At 51.0% G+C, this 19,506-nt stretch overlaps 1 protein-coding gene across 2 annotated transcripts in view; it reads left to right on the forward strand.

The window, feature by feature from the left end:
- Positions 1-983: 983 nt before the first annotated feature.
- The window catches only part of Uroc1 (urocanate hydratase 1), a 32,648-nt gene continuing 14,125 nt past the window's right edge, over positions 984-19,506 (forward strand). Inside the window, exons 1-15 of one of the 2 annotated variants that reach the window (XM_021639282.2) lie at positions 984-1,151; positions 4,245-4,375; positions 5,353-5,446; positions 5,933-5,992; positions 6,276-6,404; positions 6,522-6,583; positions 12,362-12,428; positions 12,520-12,663; positions 13,669-13,757; positions 14,786-14,848; positions 15,105-15,284; positions 15,724-15,821; positions 16,342-16,414; positions 17,476-17,597; positions 19,346-19,416. In XM_021639282.2, coding sequence (XP_021494957.1) covers positions 1,026-1,151; positions 4,245-4,375; positions 5,353-5,446; positions 5,933-5,992; positions 6,276-6,404; positions 6,522-6,583; positions 12,362-12,428; positions 12,520-12,663; positions 13,669-13,757; positions 14,786-14,848; positions 15,105-15,284; positions 15,724-15,821; positions 16,342-16,414; positions 17,476-17,597; positions 19,346-19,416 — 1,509 coding nt within the window. In that variant the 5' untranslated portion in view covers positions 984-1,025. The remainder of the gene's footprint in view (positions 1,152-4,244; positions 4,376-5,352; positions 5,447-5,932; positions 5,993-6,275; positions 6,405-6,521; positions 6,584-12,361; positions 12,429-12,519; positions 12,664-13,668; positions 13,758-14,785; positions 14,849-15,104; positions 15,285-15,723; positions 15,822-16,341; positions 16,415-17,475; positions 17,598-19,345; positions 19,417-19,506) is intronic. The other variant, XM_060383743.1, reaches the window with a different exon arrangement.

Here is a 19,506-nt window from a genome sequence, read left to right on the forward strand (position 1 = left end):
TGCCTCGAGATTTGCAAACTAGAAGTCAAAGGCTGAGCAGTAGGGGCAAGAGTCCCCTGGTGTCCCCAGCCACAGGGCTTCAGACAGAGACTGATCTGTTTTTCCCATTATGCTATACCGCGTTTCCTCAACACCTTCACTGCACTCCCTCCCATACACCAGATTCTTAAGAGCAGGAGCCATTTCAGTGGCATCTCCATCCATATATGGGACTCCAGTCTGAACACCACTCACGACTAGCTACAGAACTTGAGGAAGTCTCCCTTCCTCTCTGACCTCAGTATCGGTGGCATGAGAGTTGGGTTGTGAGGACCACTGAGAACATCAGCCACATCATGTGCTGCCCAAACTAAGCACCGGGTCATCTCCCCACTCTGCCTAAGGCCAAGTGACATGACCCTCTTTTGCAGAGGGAGGAGTTGGTCACCACCCACCTGTGTACACAGGGACAGGGCAAAGGCCACATGGTCACTTACCAGGACCACTGGGACTCAATGATGGGCTCTTCCCGGCTAGGGGGAGGGGAGTGACACCCAGTACTGGCCTCTAGTCCCAGGCAGGGATGTTGAGGAAGGTTTTGGTGGGGGAACTATTAATCGTTGGTGGATGCCGGGGGGTGTGGAGAGCTGTTACCACACCTATCATCTGGCCCCTTCCTACTCAAGTGTCAGGGAAATAGAGTACAAAAAACTTGCTTCTGTAGAGCTTAAGCCAATGTCACATGACTCCCCATCATCAAGACACATATGTCAACACTGGCACCTTTTGGATACCCCCTAAGACTGAGAAAACCTCAACCACAGAGCCCACCAGCTCACCCCAAACTCATAGCCATCTAACTTGTGGCTGCCCTGCAAGTAATACCCAGGCAGCCTGCCTACCAGCCAGTGACCCAAATGACCTGCCCCCTATGCTCTCTCGGGACCAATGAGGGGCTGGAGGAGGTGTCTCTGGGGCTGTCCCCACCCTGCTCGTCCCCACTACCCAGTCACTTCGTACTTGCCTCCACCTCAGTTTCTGCAGACATGTCCAGCCTCCGGGAACTGTGCTCCGGCCTGCCCCTACGACCACTCCCTGAGAACCGGGGGCGCTGGGCTGGAGTGCCACATGCGCCAGTCAGGACTCCCGACCTTAGCCCCGCAGAAGAGCAGGTAACAACTGCTACCCAGTTCTCCTGGGCTCTGGGGCCCTTTGGTGCCTTTTAGGTGGTCAGGGTGGCTTTATACCCCTCCTTCTCTCCGTGTATCAGCTTCCCCTGCCCCTACCAATTTCTGGAGAAGGGAGAGGAGATGTGCCAGTGTCTGTCACTGATAGTCTTCAGGTGAAGCCATCCAGGAGTTACCTTAGGCTTGGAATTGAGGTTCCCTCTTCCAGAGGAGGACACTGGGCTCAAGGTCACCCAAACAGTGCTGTAGCTACCTCTGGTGAGGAACAGGAAGAGGCAGGGTGTGAAGTGGCCTTGGCTCTGCAGCTGTACATGGACCTTGCCCAGCCCCAAACACTGAGTGACTCTTCTGTCCTCTGCAACAGTTTTTCTTTGTCCCTCCCCCAAGCCTCCTGGTGACTTCGGCTGTGAAGCCTCCATTAAAGACATAGCAGTGCTGGGAGGGATGACATTTCAGGTAGCCCCTTGCCTCTTGGCTCCCTTTGCCCAAAGGATTTAAGCCCCAAAACTTGCCAAGCTTCCAGATTGAAGCAGTCCCTGAGCCATGGGGAGCTGCTTTTCTGAAAGACACAGAAGTTTGAAGGCTGAGTGAGGAGTCACTTCCCTGCCCTCATCCAGAGACTGCTGCCCTGGGAGAGATCACCCCTCGGGTTTCCCAAGCTACCCACAGGCAGGGAACATGCTTAGGAGCTACTGGGGGTAGGACACTGATGGACAGAAGCTGGAAATGAGAACAACAGAGAAAAGAACTGAGGACCTTAGAAAATGGGGCAGTGCCCGGAGAGAGAGGGCTGGTGCCGGAGAGGGGGAGGGCCAGATGGTGAGGGTGCACCTTGTCTTTTCACTTGACCAGTCTGATTCTGCTGAGCCCATGTCACTGCTGTTAACGCCCTTCCTCCACCGTTGCCTCCCTGCTGGCACGGGTGCCTTGACACTAGGCCACCAGAGCTGGGAAGGCCCTGCTGCCTTGCAGACTTCTGCTGACACCCCTGCAACTGGGGAATAGTGTGACCAGCCTTCACAGTGTTCCATGGTGGGAGAAAGGCAGCCAGGAACTGAGGGTGGACAGGGCCCATTCAGTTTCATTCCTGCCTGTCAACACATGTTTGAAGGATGTAGCACCCTCAAAGAAGAGGTGACTTGCAGATGTGGGGAGTTAAAGTTGAGAAGGGCTAAGGCTTCCCTCTGAGAATGGAGTCCCAAAACTAAGAACTTCTCTTGCATTGGCTTGCTTTCCATATGGGGTGTGTGTGTTACAAGTGTGTTTGTCTTTGTGCATGCGTGCGTATGTGTGCTTGCATGAGCACACACACATGTGCGTGTGTCATTGAGTGTGCTCCTGTGTGGGGGCATGTATGTTCAGGCATGCATACTTTGAGTTTCTCCCCTTGTTTCCATTGCTACATGCTATTCATTCTTTTATTGTTTGGATGGATGGGGGGCTTCATTCCTTGCCTTCCTTTGGCAGCTCTCTACTTAAGTGAGGAGTGCCACCTGTTACGCTTTAGTCAGTGTGCGCTCAGCACAGGCTTGTTCAGTCTTCACAGTGTGCCTCACAACACGAGCAGCTCTGCTGCTGGAAGTGCTCTCCCCTGAGTGCGATTTCCCTCAGTGACCTTTACCCTAAGTCCTGCCTCATCAGTGCACTGTGCTGGGCATTAAGTGCCCCAGCTGAGCCCTTCCTCCACTGTGGTGCCCTTCACCGCGGTGGGCCTGAATGCCTGTCTCCATCAGCACACTGTCCTGAGAGCCCTTTCTTGTGGCCAGTCTGCAAGCCTGTCCCCGCCGACTCACCGATCTTGAGCTTGAGGCTGGGGCCTCCCCTGGGGTGGTCCCTAGGATCCACACCAGCATGTGTTCGCTGAGGGCCTGGACGAGAACATTTGTTAAGAAGCTAACCCCTGTCTTACGAGGCACCTAGGAGAGCTTTTAGGCAGAGGCGGTCATGGCAGTTTGGACAAGTAGTCTGGAACGGAAAGAAGGGCCGTTTGCTGACAGGAGAAACTGGACGTGGAAGGGCAGAGGCGGGCCTTCCAAAATGTGGAAGGTTGAGGAGACCCCATGCAAGTAGAGCCAGGAGCAGAGCTTGGAGCACCAGCTGCGGCATGACTGGAGGAGATCCAGAATGCCAAGGCCACTGTGGGTGTGGCGAGATAGGCAGTGGGGATCTGTGAAGGTTTTTGAGTAGAGGCATGGCTTGGGTGCTTCATGAGACTCCTTCCTTGCCAGGATTGTAGAAGCATTTTTTGTAGAGACCGCAGGCAGCACAGGGCATGGCACAGGGCCATGAGTGCGGGAGGTGACAGTCCTGTGATCGGGCGCTCACAGGATTCATAAGTGAGCCCAACACCACACTAACCCTGTCAGCTCATTAGCGCCTGGGAGTAGGCTATACTATCACTCCCAAGGACAGGAAAGGAGGAAGCTGGGCACACGGGTGCTGCCAAGAAAATCCTTTGTACACACAGCTATATCTCTAACAACACTGCACCCTCGAATCTACATCCCGGCGCACTGACACACAGCTTGGTCCTCACATCTCCTCTGATATTAGCCATCTCGTGCCTCTTACAAGGACCTTCACGATTATGGGACTTTTGACTTGGAGATCCCAGAACCGTCTCAAGATCTTAACTGAGTTATTTGTGAAAAGCACCTTTCACCTTGTAAGGCAACATGCAGGTTGGTGGATGAGAACGTGGGCACAGTGGGGTCATCATAGTGGCTACCATATCAGTATGCTATGCCCACTTCCCAAGTCTGCCCATCCCAGAACACAGCCTCTGGACCTTTTGCCAAGCTACATGCTTCTCTGTGCTTGCTAGTAGCTTCTGCTTCCCTCCTCTGAGTCTGCAGCCCCTGGTGCAAATGGGGCCAAGAAGAGAAAGCTTGGGGTCTTCCTTCATGAACAGGGCCAGTGGCCATCAGGAAAGGCTCTCCAGAGACAAAGCAGGTGTTCTCGGAGTGACTTAACCATTTCTGAGTGGAGCAGAGGCAATCCAGGTGGGGCAGGAAGATGGAGTACACAGAGAGCCCCAGGGCCCTTAACCCAGCCACCTCTCACCTCTCTCCTCCCCAGCTGGCACTGAGGAATGCCTTGCGCTACTTCCCACCTGATGTCCAGAAGCTGTTGGCCCTGGAGTTTGCCCAGGAGCTACAACAGTTTGGACACATCTACATGTACCGTTTCTGCCCCACCATCGAGATGAGGTGAGCCCTCATGAATTTGGCTTCAGAAAAATCTCTGCAAAAGTCCAGAGCCTCAGGGAATCCATGTCTAAAGGGCAGGCCAGTCTGTCTGAGTTGGGAGACTTAAGGAAGTGGCACAGTGAGTTCACACTCTTGTGCAGAGAATGTAGGTGGTGAGGGGTCTCTTGGGGGGTCCAAACCTGACCTGCTTGGCCAGAAGATGGGGTACTTACCAGATAGGTCTCTGCCCTGCACCTCTGTCCTGCAGTCAGTCATGTGTGACTTTGGAGTCTAATGTTGCAGTCTCTGGGACCCTGCGTCTTTTGCTCTTCAGGGAAGAACTGGTGAGAGTGGAATACGGTGGGGAGTGGCTGTCAGTGACTACAAACCCTCCATCTTCTCCACCTAAATTCTCACACTGTATCACACAGCTATGTGACAGTGCAGAATGCTGGACCTCACTGGACTTAAGGCTCAGCTGCCCCCGGGCAAAGCTGAGAGTCTACATTTTGGATGCTGCAGCTCCTATGATAGAGAATCACTGTTCTGAACATGCTGGAACCCCAGACTGTTCTAAATGGCCCCAGGGACTTTTGTGTTCCCAACAGACAGGAGTCAATGTCCTTGGGCCCCTTTGTGCCTGCTGCCACCTGCCACGGAATTGCTGCCCAGGCGTATTTGTTGAGTGAATGAAAGAACAAATGCCAAACTGCCCAAAGGTAGAGGGCTCTGGAAAGCAGCCATCAGCTCTGTAGTCAGCTTCCTCCCAGGTTTGAAGTAGAAAGATAGTGACTGGAGTGGGCTGGACTTCCTGTTCTGGGCCTGTGGGAGCTCAGGCGGCTTAGCAGCTGGTGGCTCTGGTGCTCCACCTCCCCCTGTGGTTCTAAAGACTCCTCTCAGACGCCTTGTCAGCTTGGCCAGGGTAGACACAGCATCTTAGTGGGACGGAAGGCCTGAGGGTTCCCTTGTTACACCCACCGCTGGACTTTCTCTTGCAGGGCCTACCCAATTGAGCAGTACCCATGCCGGACACGGGCAGCTGCGGCCATCATGCACATGATCATGAACAACCTGGATCCTGCTGTAGCCCAGGTAATGGCAGGGAAATGGAGGCCAGCACAGTCCAGAGAAACGTGACCTGAGATCCTGAGTGATGCGAGCAAGCCTTTAACACTCTTACAAAGCTGGCATTAAAACATATAGTTCTCTGTAACTATAGGGCAAAATCAAAGCAGAAAACAAATATAATATAAAATAGCAAGAATATGTAACAATATAGTTATATAAACTCACCTATAACCTGAAAATAAAAAGATTTAATAATATTTTATCATACATGTACCTTAACATCATTAATGAGATCCCTTATGTTCCTCCTTTTACATGGAATCTTGACATGGAGGATGGGTTTCACATGGACAGCCATGCTCAGTAGCCTACATGACTGGTAGCTGCTATGTGTCCCTTCATGCTTCTCTCCTTGCCCCCATGTCATTGCTCCTCTGAGTACCGCTGCAAATAGGGGCCCTGCTTCTCCTCGTCCACAGCCCATCTCAGACAATGCCACATCTTCTCCAGTTTCCACAGGAGCTGGTGACCTATGGAGGCAACGGGCAGGTGTTCAGCAACTGGGCTCAGGTATGGTGGCCTGGAAGGCATCGGCGGTCCATGGCTCAGCCAGATGCCTGATACTTCAGCACTGGCGATCAATTACCTGGAGCTGCTTCACTTATAAGAAGGGATAGAGTGGCATTACGGGAGGTGCCAGGAGATCCTGGAGATTAAAGAGGATCTATACGAACAAGGTCACTGGACAGACCCACTGAGACCTGCAGGAATCGCTAGGTCTAGGTGTGGGGTGCAGGGCCCATGTGGGTGCCAGCTCACATTTACAGAGTCCCGCATGTGCACTGTCCATCAGTTCTGGCTGACCATGTCCTACTTGTCGAAGATGACTGAGGAACAAACTCTGGTCATGTACAGTGGACACCCGCTGGGCCTCTTCCCCAGCAGCCCTTGTGCCCCACGGCTGATCATCACCAACGGGATGGTGAGTCTGGGGCAGCAGGCATGCAGCCTGCCCAGGGAGGAGCCTGGGAAAGGAGGTGTTGTGGGTGAGGAGGAGATCCAGGCAACACTGCCCCACTCACGCTCTGTTCCTTTCCAGGTTATTCCCAACTACTCCTCCAGGACGGAGTATGAGAAGCTGTTTGCCTTGGGGGTGACCATGTAAGTCACTGTGTCAGTTCACTGCCATGGTGCCCACCCCTAGTCATGTCTCATAAGACAACAGGGCTACATTACACCTGATTTCAGAGAAGGCTTACACAGTAGTATAGCAGAATCTTCCCATTCTCACACACACTAGTAGTTTTGTGTAAATGCTTACTATTTAAGAAACATACCATTTTGCTTCTACTATTTCAAGAAATTTTATTATGAGTCATCCCAGACATACAGAAAATTGGCTCACAAATACAAAAGTTACAAAGCTGGTTGAGGAAGACATACAGATGCCTGCACAGTCCCAGACTCTATACATCTCAGAGAGCTTCTGTATGGCTAGAATGAGGTGATTTTACTAAAGAAAAGGAAAAATCAAAAACAATTTTCAGGAAATACCACCAAAATCCTGTGGTAAAAGTGCAACTGCTGAAGCCAGAAATGCTGGCACATGCCTTCAATCCCAGTACCCAGGAGGCAGATGTGGGATCTCTGAGTTAAAGGCCAGCCTGGTCAACAACAGCAAGGTCTAGGACAGCCAGAGCTGCATATAGAGAGACCCTGTGTCAAAACAAGTGACCAAATGTGGGCATGGTGTGGTTACCATAACCACCTACCAGCATTTTCATGACTTGAATTACGAAGGTTCTGCCCAGGTGTGGGCTGTTGAACGTGCAGGGTTTGAATGTTAGAGCATTAGGGTGTCTGCTGAGGAGGTCTTGGAACCTGGCACTCCAGAGGGCCCCTCCGTGAGACACGCTTATCCCCTGTGCCCTGTGAAACGTGCTCTGACAAACTGTGCAGCTGTCTGCCAGGAATGGGACCCAGCAACCAATCTGGACAGCTTTCTGTGTGCTGGAAAGCTAACCCAGGCTCTGCATCTAATGGCTCCATCAAATGTCATGGAAGAAGCTGCACTGAGAAGGGGAAGCCTTATTCATGGGACCCCAGGGGACCTGTGTCTTTTGTGCCCATGGACTCTAGGCTAGGAGTCAAGACCATCGTGGCAGCCTCTCCGCCTGACAATACAACATGGGAGCCTGTGGAGCACAGGCCACGCTCTCCTGTGGTATTCGGCGGCACCGTGACCCTTCCTGCAAGGCTTCCAGTCTTTAGCATGGCACAGAAGGTGTTCTGATACATCTTTGTGGAGCTCGGGACCATCACTCAGGAAGCACCACATAAAATGGAATCTGCAGGTGGGGAGCCAGCAACTTAGCCTTAATGTAAACATCCAGAGTATAATTGCAGTACAGCCCCATCATCAACACCACCGCCACGATGTGTCCTGGATTTATCAGTCTTCTGAAACAGACCACTTTAGCGGAGAAAAAACAGGGCCTCAGAAAACCCAGTTGCTTTGCTGCTGGCTATAACTACCCTCTGTAGTCTTGCTTGTGATGCTGTTAGGCCTGAAAACTTGTTCTGCTCCAGTGGAAGCAGCCTGGGGTCAGAGGGCTGTGGGTGTACATCCTGGCCCACAACTCCGTCACCATAGCCTTGGGCTTGTCCCTACACTTCTGTTTCACAGATGAGGACTGAAGGTCAAAAGTGGCAGAGCTACAGATATCAGACCTTGTGTGGCTGTGGCACTGAGGGTTTGCCACCGGGAGGTGTGGAGACACTGACTGCAAAAGGATAGAAGTTGGGTTTGGTGGCACACACATACCTTCTCAGCTCCTTAAGAGGCTGAGGAAGGAAGATCCTAAGGCCTGGCTGGGGTACAGTGTGAGTTCAAAACTAGCCTGGGCAACTTAGTGAGGAAAAAAAAATTTTCCAACAGAAGCTTGTGCTGTGGCTCAGTGGTAAAGCTCTTGCCTGTCATGCATGAGTCTCTGGGTTCAATCCTCAGTACAGAGCAAAGGGGGAACTGCAGCAGAGGTGGAACAAGGTCCACTGTGTAAGGAAACTGAGAAGACCTGGAGACCAAAACCCTCCAGTCAGCAGGATGGTGAGGATAGACATACAGAGAACATCCCCATGTGGGAAGATGGAGAAGCACTCAAGATGTTGGTTAACATGGTTGGCACATTGGTCTGCTTCACTTACAGAAAGCTTTAGTCCTGCAGCTTTATGCTGTAACTCGCCCTGGGTGTGCCATATGGCGTTCTAGTTGAGCACCAGAGTCTGTGCACACTCCTGGGCCTGTGTCCTCTGCAGCCTTAAGGCCTGGACCTCATCTAGACACAGGGGACATTTAGAGATCCTGTCACAGTGGCCTGTGTGAGAATTATCAAATGACAGAGGTACAATTTTCAGGGCAGGGACATTTGCACAACACCTCAGATTCCAGCTCCACAGAGAGCCGAACCCACAGGGCCTGTAGTGGGTTTCATCATCTCCAGAATTCTTTCATGCCGATGTTATCCTCTTATGTTTGTGACACTCACGAAGTCTTTCAAGACAAAGAACATGGCCTTCTTTTTGTTTGCTTGTCTTTTTGAGACAGGCTCTTGCTAGAAGCAAGAACTCGTGATCCTCCTGCCTCAGCCTTCTGAGCTCTGAGACAGGTGTGTTCCATGCCTGCATGTCTCCATTTTTAGAGGAGGAAATGAAGGTGCTGGATGGTCAGGTGTATTGCACGGCTGTATGGTAGACTAGATACTCATTTACAGCTCTGTGACAGCACACCCTCTACCCAAAGGAAAGAAGGGGCCGGGGAAAGCCACGAGACAAGAACCTAACCGAAGGGGCAGTGAATTTGGCACTGAAAAACAAGCAGCAGAGAGCCCTTGAGTCTCCCAATCCTCAGCAGAGTGCGATTAAGCTAGCAGCAGATGCTACTGCCCCCATTACGCTGCCCAAAACAGGATCTGCAAACTACCAAGCAATGATAATGGCTACACTCATGCAGTGCCGGTGACTCACTGAAAATTCGATGGCATCAATTAATATTAGAAATATCTGTGGCTGATGACCTCGAAGCCTTCCTGCCTGCTTTCCACCCTGAGGACGACACAGCCCAAAGGTGGAGGGAGGCAACAGGAGGTCACAGCACTGCAACTACTCATTCACTCACATGGAAAACCAGAGCCAAAGGGCTTCCTGGAAGGGCAGAGAGCGCCACACCTTTAAATCCCATCTGCTGGGAAGTCATGACCAGTAATGCCTGTGCCGCTTTGGAAAGGATCCAAAGGCAATGTGCTTGGGACAAGCTATAGGAGCAATACCTTCAGAATGAAGCCCCGCACTCAGACAAGAATTCAGCAGCAGACATCTCTCAGCACACCAACTGTGGGTCTGGAATATGCAACGTGAGGATTCTCACAGACACGTGTTCGATGTTACCACCCTGACATGTGTTCAGTGCCACACCCAGGGTCCATCCCCGGTATGAAGATGCCTCACAGTTAAGCCTAGTGGACATCAACTGAATGGAATCCTGCCGAACATGCTCTCCCACGCCCCACACCTTCACTGGGTCATATGTGGCAGAAACATCATATCCTCTTTTCTTAACCTGTTCTTAAACCGTGGTCCGTTTCTTCCTTCCTTCCATGTGTGGGCATTTCAATGGCTTCAGATATTGGTTGCTAGTGGTTAATTTGTTGTGAACACCATTTTGAGTGGCTGAGTAGACACTAGAGTGTGTCATGGGTACGCTGGGCCGTATTCAGCCTTGCCCAGCCTAGCCCAATCATCCTGTGCTCATTTTTCAGCCTACAAGTTCGGAAAGGATCTTCACCAACTCTATATCAGACAGAGGGCTAATATCCAGAATATATAAAGAACTCAAGAAGTTAAACAGCAACAAATCAAGTACCCCAACTAAAAAATGGGATACAGAGCTAAACAGAGAACTCTAAATAGAGGAATTTCAAATGGCAGAGAAACACTTAAAGAAATGCTCAACATCCTTAGTCATCAGGGAAATGCAAATCAAAACAACCCTGAGATTTCAGCTTACACCCATCAGAATGGCTAAGATTAAAAACTCAAATGACAACACATGCTGGAGAGGATGTGGAGAAAGGAGAACCCTCCTCCATTGCTAGTGAGAATGTAAACTTGTACAACCACTTTGGAAACCAGTCTGGTGCTTTCTCAGACAATTAGGAATAGTGCTTCCTCAAGAAGCACCTATTCCACTCCTAGGCATATATCCAAAATATGCTCAAGTATACAATAAGGTCATTTACTCAACCATGTTCATAGCAGCTTTATTTGTAATAGCCAGAACCTGGAAACAACAACCTATATGTCCCTCAATTGAGGAATGGATACAAAAATTGTGGTACGTTTACACAATGGAATACTACTCAGCAATTAAAAACAAGGAAATCATGAAATCTGCAGGCAAATGGTGAGAACTAAAAAAGAACATCCTAAGTGACATATCCCAGAAGCAGAAAGACACACATGGCATATACTCACTTATAAGTAGACATTAGACATATAATATAGGATAACATACTAAAAAATCTGTACACCTAAAGAGCTAAGCAAGGAGGACCTTGATGCTTGATCCTCATTTAGAAAGGCAAATGAGATAGACATCAGAAGAGGGTAAAAACAAGGAACAAGACAGGAGCCTACTCACAGAGGGCCTCTGAAAGACTCTACCCAGCAGGGTATTAAAGCAAATGCTGAGACTTATAGCCAAACTTTGGGCAGAGTGCAGGGAATCTTATGAAAGAAAGGGAGATAGAAAGACCTGGAGGGGACAGGAGCTCCACAAGGAGAGCAACAGAACCAAAAAATCTGGACCCAGAGGTCTTTTCTGAGACTGATACTCCAACCAAGGACCAGGCATGAAGATAACCTAGAACCTCTGCACAGATGTAGCCCATGGCAGCTCAGTGTCCAAGTGAGTTTCCTAGTAATGGGAACAGGGGCTGGCTGTGACATGAACTCCTTGGCTGGCTCTTTGATCACCTCCCCCTGAGGGGCGAGCAGCCTTACCAAGCCACAGAGGAAGACAATACAGACAGCCTTGATGAGACCTGATAGGCTAGGGTCAGATGGAAGGGGAGGAGGACCTCCCTATCAGTGGAGTGGGGAAGGAGAATGGGAGGAGAAGAGGGAGAGAGGGCCGGATTGTGATGAGATGAGGGAGGGGGCTACAGCTGGCATACAAAGTGAATGAATTGTAATAAATAAAAAAATAAGAAAATTAATTGTATGAAAGATTTTTTGGAGAATAAAATCTTTTCGTAAAACACCCAGGAGACAGGAGAGGTCAGGAGGCTCTAATGTATTATATCCTTACCTTTTTGTTTTCACTTAACTTCATTTTTTAAATATTTTGATTGAAGTGCAGAGAAATGAGTCTCACCACGATATTTCTATACACATATGTCATTTTAGTTATTCTTTAGTTTTGTTTTTATTTTATGTGTATGACTGGTTTTTTATGTGCACAGACTGGTGTGTATGTCTGTGCACCACATGCATGCAATAGCCATGGAGGCTAGAAGAGGGCACTCAATCACCTGGAACAGGAACTATGAACATCAGTGAGCTGCTCTGTCAGTCCTGGGAACTGAACCTGGGCTCTCTGAAAGAACAGCCAGTGCTCTTAACCACAGAGCTGACTCTCCAGCCCCATATAGATACTTTGTATTCATCCTCGGCACTGTTCCCCAGGCATGTCTCTCCTTACCAGTTCCCTTTCTCCCCTGAGAAGCCCCCCTTCTGCTTCCATGACCGACTCTGACTCTGGCTTCTTCTGGTTGGTATAATGACCTCCAGTTCTGTTAGAGCAAGGAGAATGCAGGGCACATTGAGAGTGATTCAGGGTTTGCTCTAAAGTTCCTAAGTGTTGGCCTTTTCTTCCCTGTTCAGGTATGGCCAGATGACAGCGGGCAGCTACTGCTACATTGGTCCCCAGGGAATCGTCCATGGCACAGTGGTAAGAGACGGGCGCACGTGATGAGTGGCAGGTTCCTGAAGGTGGATATGCTGGGCGTGAGCAATAAACACCCTTCCTCCCCTGCCTGTAGCTCACTGTGCTGAATGCTGGTCGGCGGTACCTGGGCATTGAGGACTTGGCAGGGAAGGTCTTCGTCACCTCTGGGCTTGGCGGGATGAGTGGGGCTCAAGCGAAGGCTGCAGCCATCGTTGGATGCATTGGGGTGATAGCAGAGGTAAGCTGGGATCTTTTGCCTGTCCCTTCAAACCTCCCTGAATGATTCATTTGTTCCTTTGCTTCCTTTCTTTCCTTCCATCTCTTTCCTTCTGTTTTTTTCTTCTGTCCCCCACACCTTTCCCACTTGCTTTCGGTTTTCTATCACGAACCCCCTGACCTCCTCCACAAAGCCTTGCTGGGTAGGTCCCAATGGCAAAACATGGATCCTGTTTGCACAGTGCCCACCACCCTCCGTGTTCCATGCCTGCTAACCGCCAGCCTGTGAAGCTCTTAACAGCACATGTGCAGCCATTGTTTCCTGTGTTCTCTCAGATGAGGAACCTAGACGAGAGAGAATAAATGCTTGTGAATTAATTAGTAGAGAGCATCCCTCCCCCGGCTTTAGCAGCTGGCATCGGGTGGAGGGGATAGACAAGCTTCCCCCTGACAGAGGTGTGCACAGGGAGCTTGCCCCAGTGGTACTCATATCTCTTTGGAAGATGCCAAGGTCCAGGACAGAAGGGGGAGAGCAGGAGGGAGAAGCTTGTGTGTCTTGGGGACATACCAGTGTAATTTGACGTACTTCCTGTGTCTTGCATGTCTGAGCTTTTCTAGGACTGTGTTGGGCTGCAGGTAACAGAGGACATCTGTAGAAGCTTACATAAATACGGGTTTTATTTTCCTCATGTAACGGACAGTGTTGGCATTTGTTCAGCAGCTCAATGATGTCAGTGCTAGCTCCTCTAGATGCTCTGGGGCTTCTCTCATGGTGATAAAGTCACTGCCCCAGCCAGCCATGCCATCCACACTCAAAGCAGAAGGAAGTGAGAAGAGACATGTGGGCTCTGGCTGACTATCTCAGCAGGGAAACCACATCTCAGAAGCCCCTTCTCTTTTCCTCATTGGTTGTAGTGACTGCCTGAGGCTGCACCATGAAGGTGGAATGGGGCTGCATGGGGTGGCACCCCTCAAGGGGTTGTTCAAGGGCAATGTATAATGGATGGCCTATGTCCCATGGCCTCAGGTTGACAAAGCGGCACTTGTAAAACGTCACCAACAAGGCTGGCTGATGGAGGTGACTGACAGCTTGGACCACTGCATTGCGAGACTCAGGTACAGTCGGCTGCCTGGGACTCAGAACACCTGACCCTGAGCATTGGGTGAAAGCATGGCTAGGGCCAGTCAGTGCCTAGTGTCTGACCACAGAAGTCATCCGGAGGTTCCAGCCTGGGAGTGTCATGGGAGGGTTATCTAAAGATTCCATTTCCCATGGAATATTACTGCTGGCTTGTGGGCAAGCCATGGGGCTCTGAACTTGAGACTCTCCCACCTTGCTCTCCCAAGTACTGGAATTTCAGGTGTGTATCACCATGTCTGGCTTAATTATAGTCATCCTCTTGTCTATTTCTATTTCTTCAAATAATTGTGGAATCCTCGTTAGTAAGCCTTGCCATTTCCATGCCCCACCCCATAAGAGTGTTCCTTGAAGAGCCAGTTAGAGTTAGACACGCATTTCCCAGAAACCATTGCATCTCAGCTCAACCAACTGGGGCATTCTAGCCTGCATTTTTTTTTTCTCTTTTTATGTCATGGGGTCTGAGAGAACATACTTCATTCTAGCACACTCCTCCAGGCCTACACTCCTGCAGATGCAAACCCACATAGGCCTATGGAGGCCCACAATAGCACAGAGGCCTACAGTTACACTCAGGCCCTCACTCATCCAGGCCCATTGCCACTTAGGCTCAAACTCACACAGGCCCGTGCAGGCCCACCCAGACTCATACTCACACATAGAACCACAATCACACACAGACTTATAGTCAGAGAGGTTTACACTCATACAAAGGCTACAATAACACACAGGCCTGCACAAACTCATACTCACACACCCTGTAAGCTGCCCTAGGGATTTTACAAACATCAATTCAGTTTGTCCTATCATTCCCCAAAATACTATGCTTGTGATCCCCTCTTAAGGAAGGAAGCTGGGGCTCAGAGAGGTTGGGAACCTAACGGTTCTGCTGCCCTGGGTATGGCACATTTGGCCAGCATTGAGCTCCCTGTGTGTAGGCAGAACAGGCTGCATCCAGAACAGCTGAGGACAGGTGTGGGGCATCTGTTGTCTTGTGTCCTTCTAGAGAAGCAAGAAAAAAGAAGGAGGTACTCAGCCTTGGCTACCATGGCAATGTGGTGGATCTTTGGTAAGTGGAAATTGGTGACTTGGGTACCTCAGGGGTGCTAACCAAGCACTTCCAAGTCACAAGCTTTGAACCTCGGCTCTGCCCTTCCTGGGAAGGCCATCACCCTCACCCAGATCCACATGCACTTTGCAAAGGAGAAAGCAAATACAGCGTACAGGGTGTGTGGGTGGAGATGAGGGATGCAGTTTCCACCAGCTGGCCCTCCTCCAACCCATGCATGCCTGCCCTGCTCTGACCATCCCACTGCTTCCCTCAGGGAGCGCCTGGTCCATGAACTGAACACAACAGGGGAGCTCTTGGTGGATCTCGGATCGGACCAGACGTCCTGTCACAACCCATTCAATGGCGGCTACTACCCTGTGCAGCTCAGCTTCTCAGAGGCCCAGAGCCTCATGTCCTCCAACCCCGCTGCCTTCAAGCACCTGGTGCAGGAAAGGTGGGCAACAGGAAAGGGCTCCAGGCAGGGCAGCAGAACCGTTAGGTTCCCAACCTCTCTGAGCCCCAGCTTCCTTCCTTAAGAGGGGATCACAAGCATAGCATTTTGGGGAATGATAGGACAAACTGAATTGATGTTTGTAAAATCCCTAGGGCAGCTTACATGTCCATGCTGGGTACACGCCAGGGACACCCACAGTACCCCACCTGATACATCAGACCCCGGGGTCTGATGGAGAATGCTGGTTTAGGGGCTCTGTGTTTTAAGTAGTCATGGGAATCAGTGGCACTGGGAGCAGTTGCAGTGAGCCAGAGGAAGCTCGTTCTAGAGGAGACTTTCTGGCACTGGGTTTAGCAGGTGTTGGGGAGGCTTGCTGGGGTGTGGCTGCGGACCTGGGCTGGGGGACCTGGGTTGAGGGCCAACCATATGTTTGTTGCAGCCTGAGGAGGCACGTCTCAGCCATCAACAGGCTGGCCCAGGAAAAGTTCTTCTTTTGGGACTATGGTAATGCCTTCCTCTTGGAGGCTCAGAGAGCAGGTAGGCAGAAGAGGAAACTGGGCAAGCGTGTGGGCGGGGGGGGCAGGAGGGGCTGTGTGAGCAGACCTGGGTAAACTCTTTCCTCTCCACTTCATACCCATAACTCAGCCAAATGGTCACCCTGTGAGTACCTGGGAGATCTCACCCAGTGCTTTCTTCTGGAAGCTGGTCCTGCCAGGCCTCAACGTCTCTTTGCACTTTAAAAGGCCAAGCATTCACGAGAGATTTTTCTCCTTCCAGGCTTTTCTCCATGGCTATGTGCAGGGCCCTTTGCAGACCTCTAGTGAGGGGAGGTCCTCTAAGTGGTATGGTGCCGAGACTGGGCTGATATGCCTATTCCCTATACCTAAACCACACCGATGGCAATATGCCATCCAGGGCTGCACTGTGCTTTTTCTCCTCTTCTTTTGCATAAGGAAAGATCTTGAGACTGTGTTCCCAGCCTTTCCCAGGGCCCCTTGTTTAAATTCCTGCCTGTGTGGTCATGGGCACTCACACAGATGGGTGACTCTGGGCACAGGAGCAGATGTAGAGAAGAAAGGAGCCAACAAGACGGAGTTCCGCTACCCCTCCTATGTCCAGCACATTATGGGGTGAGTGATGGGGCCCCCATTTGGGGGTGTCTAGGACCATTTCTTCTTCTCTCAGGACCTCCAGCTAGAAGAGCCTCTGGCACTGATCACAACAGGGCTATTTGCTGAGACCTCACCCAGCTGGGAAGTAGTCAGGCAGTGGTCACAGCATTTCCACGTGACACACACATGCAGAAAGGGGCTTCTACGGGGCCTCGGTGAGAGAACAGGGAACCATGGGGCCTGGCAAACAAGGTCCCCCCCTTGCACACCACCCTGCCATCTACCCACTCATTTTCCTAAATGATACAGCCAGAAAGCTGTCCTGGATGGTGACATGATCCTGAAGACCAAGACCTGCTTTGGATTGAAGCCCTCGGGCCATCTGGCTGCTCAGGGGAGGTCTGAGAAGGACCAACAGTCGAGAGAAACAGGGGTGTAGGGGAAACCAGAGCCAAGGCAGACCAGTCGAAGAGTCTGGACTTTCAGACTCATGAGTCTCAGTGTGCACAGAGGGGACCAGAGAAGGATGGAAGACAGGGTCAGAATCCAAGGAGGCAGAAGGGTAGGCTGGGACACTGGGGTGCAGAATGGTTGTGTTTTTCCCAGAGAAGAAAAGCAGGGATACACCCAGCCTGGCTCGGCAAGTATGGAGCTAGGACAGCCCAAGGCCATAGCATCCCTCTGTCCCGCTTCAACTGTCACAGAAGCTGAGTCACTGGGGAAGGCTGGGTTGAGCCTATACTTTCACCCACTTTTCTCAACTGTTTAATTTAGATGTCTGGTTTCTATGTCATCTTTATGAGAGTAGTTTCAGAGCATGTCCGTTTGTCTTTGTCCCATTTCCCTGCTCCTACTGTTAGAGGAGAAGTGGTACAAGTTTAGAGGTGGGTGCAGAGGTCAAAGAGGAGGCAGAGTTGCAAGAAGGAGCAGGAAGACTTATTGCTTTAGGGGCCCACAGCTTGAGCTCATTCTGGATGCTGTCCCTTTCTGCTGGGCATGGCTACATGCCACTCCCCAGCTCATGGGGAAGGTGCCAGCAGCCCAGGAGGTCCTGGCTAAGGGGACGTTTGTCCTTGCAGGGATATCTTCTCCCAGGGCTTCGGGCCCTTCCGCTGGGTGTGCACGTCAGGGAACCCCCAGGACCTGGCTATCACCGATCATCTGGCCACATCTGTACTGGAGAAAGTCATTGCCGATGGAGGTGATATTTGTGGGTGGGCAGGTCTCAAGAAGGGTTGGCCTCCCAAAACCCCTGCTTCTGTAGGGCACCTGGTGGCTAGTGTCAGATTCTGCATCAATCTCAGGGCCAGAGGTTGCTGCTCAAGGGGACCTCCCCTTCCTCTCTGAAAGCCACCTTGAGCATGCTGCCTACACACACAATTAGGCTCTGGCCTCCAGCCCTGTGCTCAGCTTCGTGTGTATCCCTGATGGTTCTGTAGCCATGACAAACACCTGAATGAACTGGCCATCCTCTTAAATTGGGGAGGTTTTCTTTAGGCTCTTGGCTAAAGGTTTCAAAGGTTTCAGCAGTGCTCAGTTGGCTCCATTATTTTGGAATGGAGGAGTTGCTGGAGTCCCAAAATCTTCAAGGCTATGCCTCAAATGACCTCATTTCCATCATCCTCCAGTAGTGCCAAGCCCCAGAGTCCCTGGGTTTGCTGGATACTGATGAGCTGCTGGCTCTCCTGAAGGCCCCCTACTCCAAGAGTGGCTTAGGGAGTCACTTGAGCATTGGCCTTGTTTGTTGCTGTGGGGAGCACTTCTCATTCATTCACTTCAGCTGCTTTTTGTGAGCATGCCACCCCCATGCCAGGCCCTGTCCACACCCACCTGATGTCCCTGAGCTCATCTTAGTCATAGATGGAGAGGTTTGGTTCTGCCTGTTAGCTGGATATCTGAGGTCTTCCTGTGTCCCTGCTGCTTTCCTAAAGCACATTGTCCTTTCTAATGTTCTTGACAATGTCAGTCAAGTGCAAAGAGGAGGCCAGACCAAGTGGAAGGGAGTGGCTGGGGTTTAACCTTGGGAAAACTGGCCCAACTGGGAAGCTGCTTTCCCAGCATCTCTGGCTCAGAACAGCTGCTTGGCCCTAAGCAGACACAGCTGGCTATCAGCTGGATGACTACCATCCAGTTCCCACAAAGAGGCCGAGTGCTGTTACACCTACAGATGTGGTAGCATGAAAATCCCCAGCACAGCCAGCATCCAGCTACAGTGTGACCTGTGTTTGCAGAGCAGGAACAGTCAGCCTGGGGAGCTTCCACCAGGCAAAGCAGACAGATACTGAGGACCTCCAGGGCACAGACTACAGTGCAGGGCTGTAGAGTCGCGAGTGGTGATGAGTTCAAGCACTGCCTTCATCCCAAACATAGTTTTTGAAGTGTGAGCTTATTTCAGTAAAGTATTGATGTTCTCTGTGCTGACTGCTGAGTCTCAGCTCTTACAGTACCAATCTGTTCCCATGAGCTGCTCAGACCAGCATAGCAACTATCTCCCTCTTTCCTCTGCTGGGGTAGGCCACATGCATTTTCACTTTCAGGCCTGGATTCCTTCTGTCTGGATTCTATTCCCACAGAGCTTCTCAGCATTGAGGACTCTGACCTTCCTTTTCTTTCTTTATCCCCCTAATGTGTCACCCTGGTAGCCACCTATTCACACTCTTGTTCACAGCCAACTGTAGTTCGTATTCCTGTGGCTGGCTTGGTGTCTGGTACACAGTAGGTACTCAATAGCTGTTCTTTGAGGAAATGAATGCCTCAGCAATGGGCTGCACAGGCCCATACCCTAATTCATGTCAACATTGCACTGGTTCCCAAATTCAGGGAGGCTAGTGTAGGGGGGATCACTCATGGACTTCAGGTGCCTGTGGCAAACATCCAGCAGAAAAACGAGTAGGGGCCCCTGGCAGCAGCTTCCAGGACGTGAGATGCCCCTCCCTTTCCTCCCTGCAGTAAAGCCATCTGTGAAGCTACAGTACATGGATAACATCCGCTGGATCCGGGAAGCTGCCAAGCACCAGCTGGTGAGCGCTTAGCAAGGGGGGAAACTTGTACTGCCGGGTCCTAGAGGGGGCTGAGCTGTCCAGAGACCACCCAGAAACAAGGAGCAGCCA

This window comes from Meriones unguiculatus, chromosome 5 (assembly GCF_030254825.1).
Source record: "Meriones unguiculatus strain TT.TT164.6M chromosome 5, Bangor_MerUng_6.1, whole genome shotgun sequence".
In the NCBI taxonomy this organism is placed as follows: domain Eukaryota; kingdom Metazoa; phylum Chordata; class Mammalia; order Rodentia; family Muridae; genus Meriones; species Meriones unguiculatus.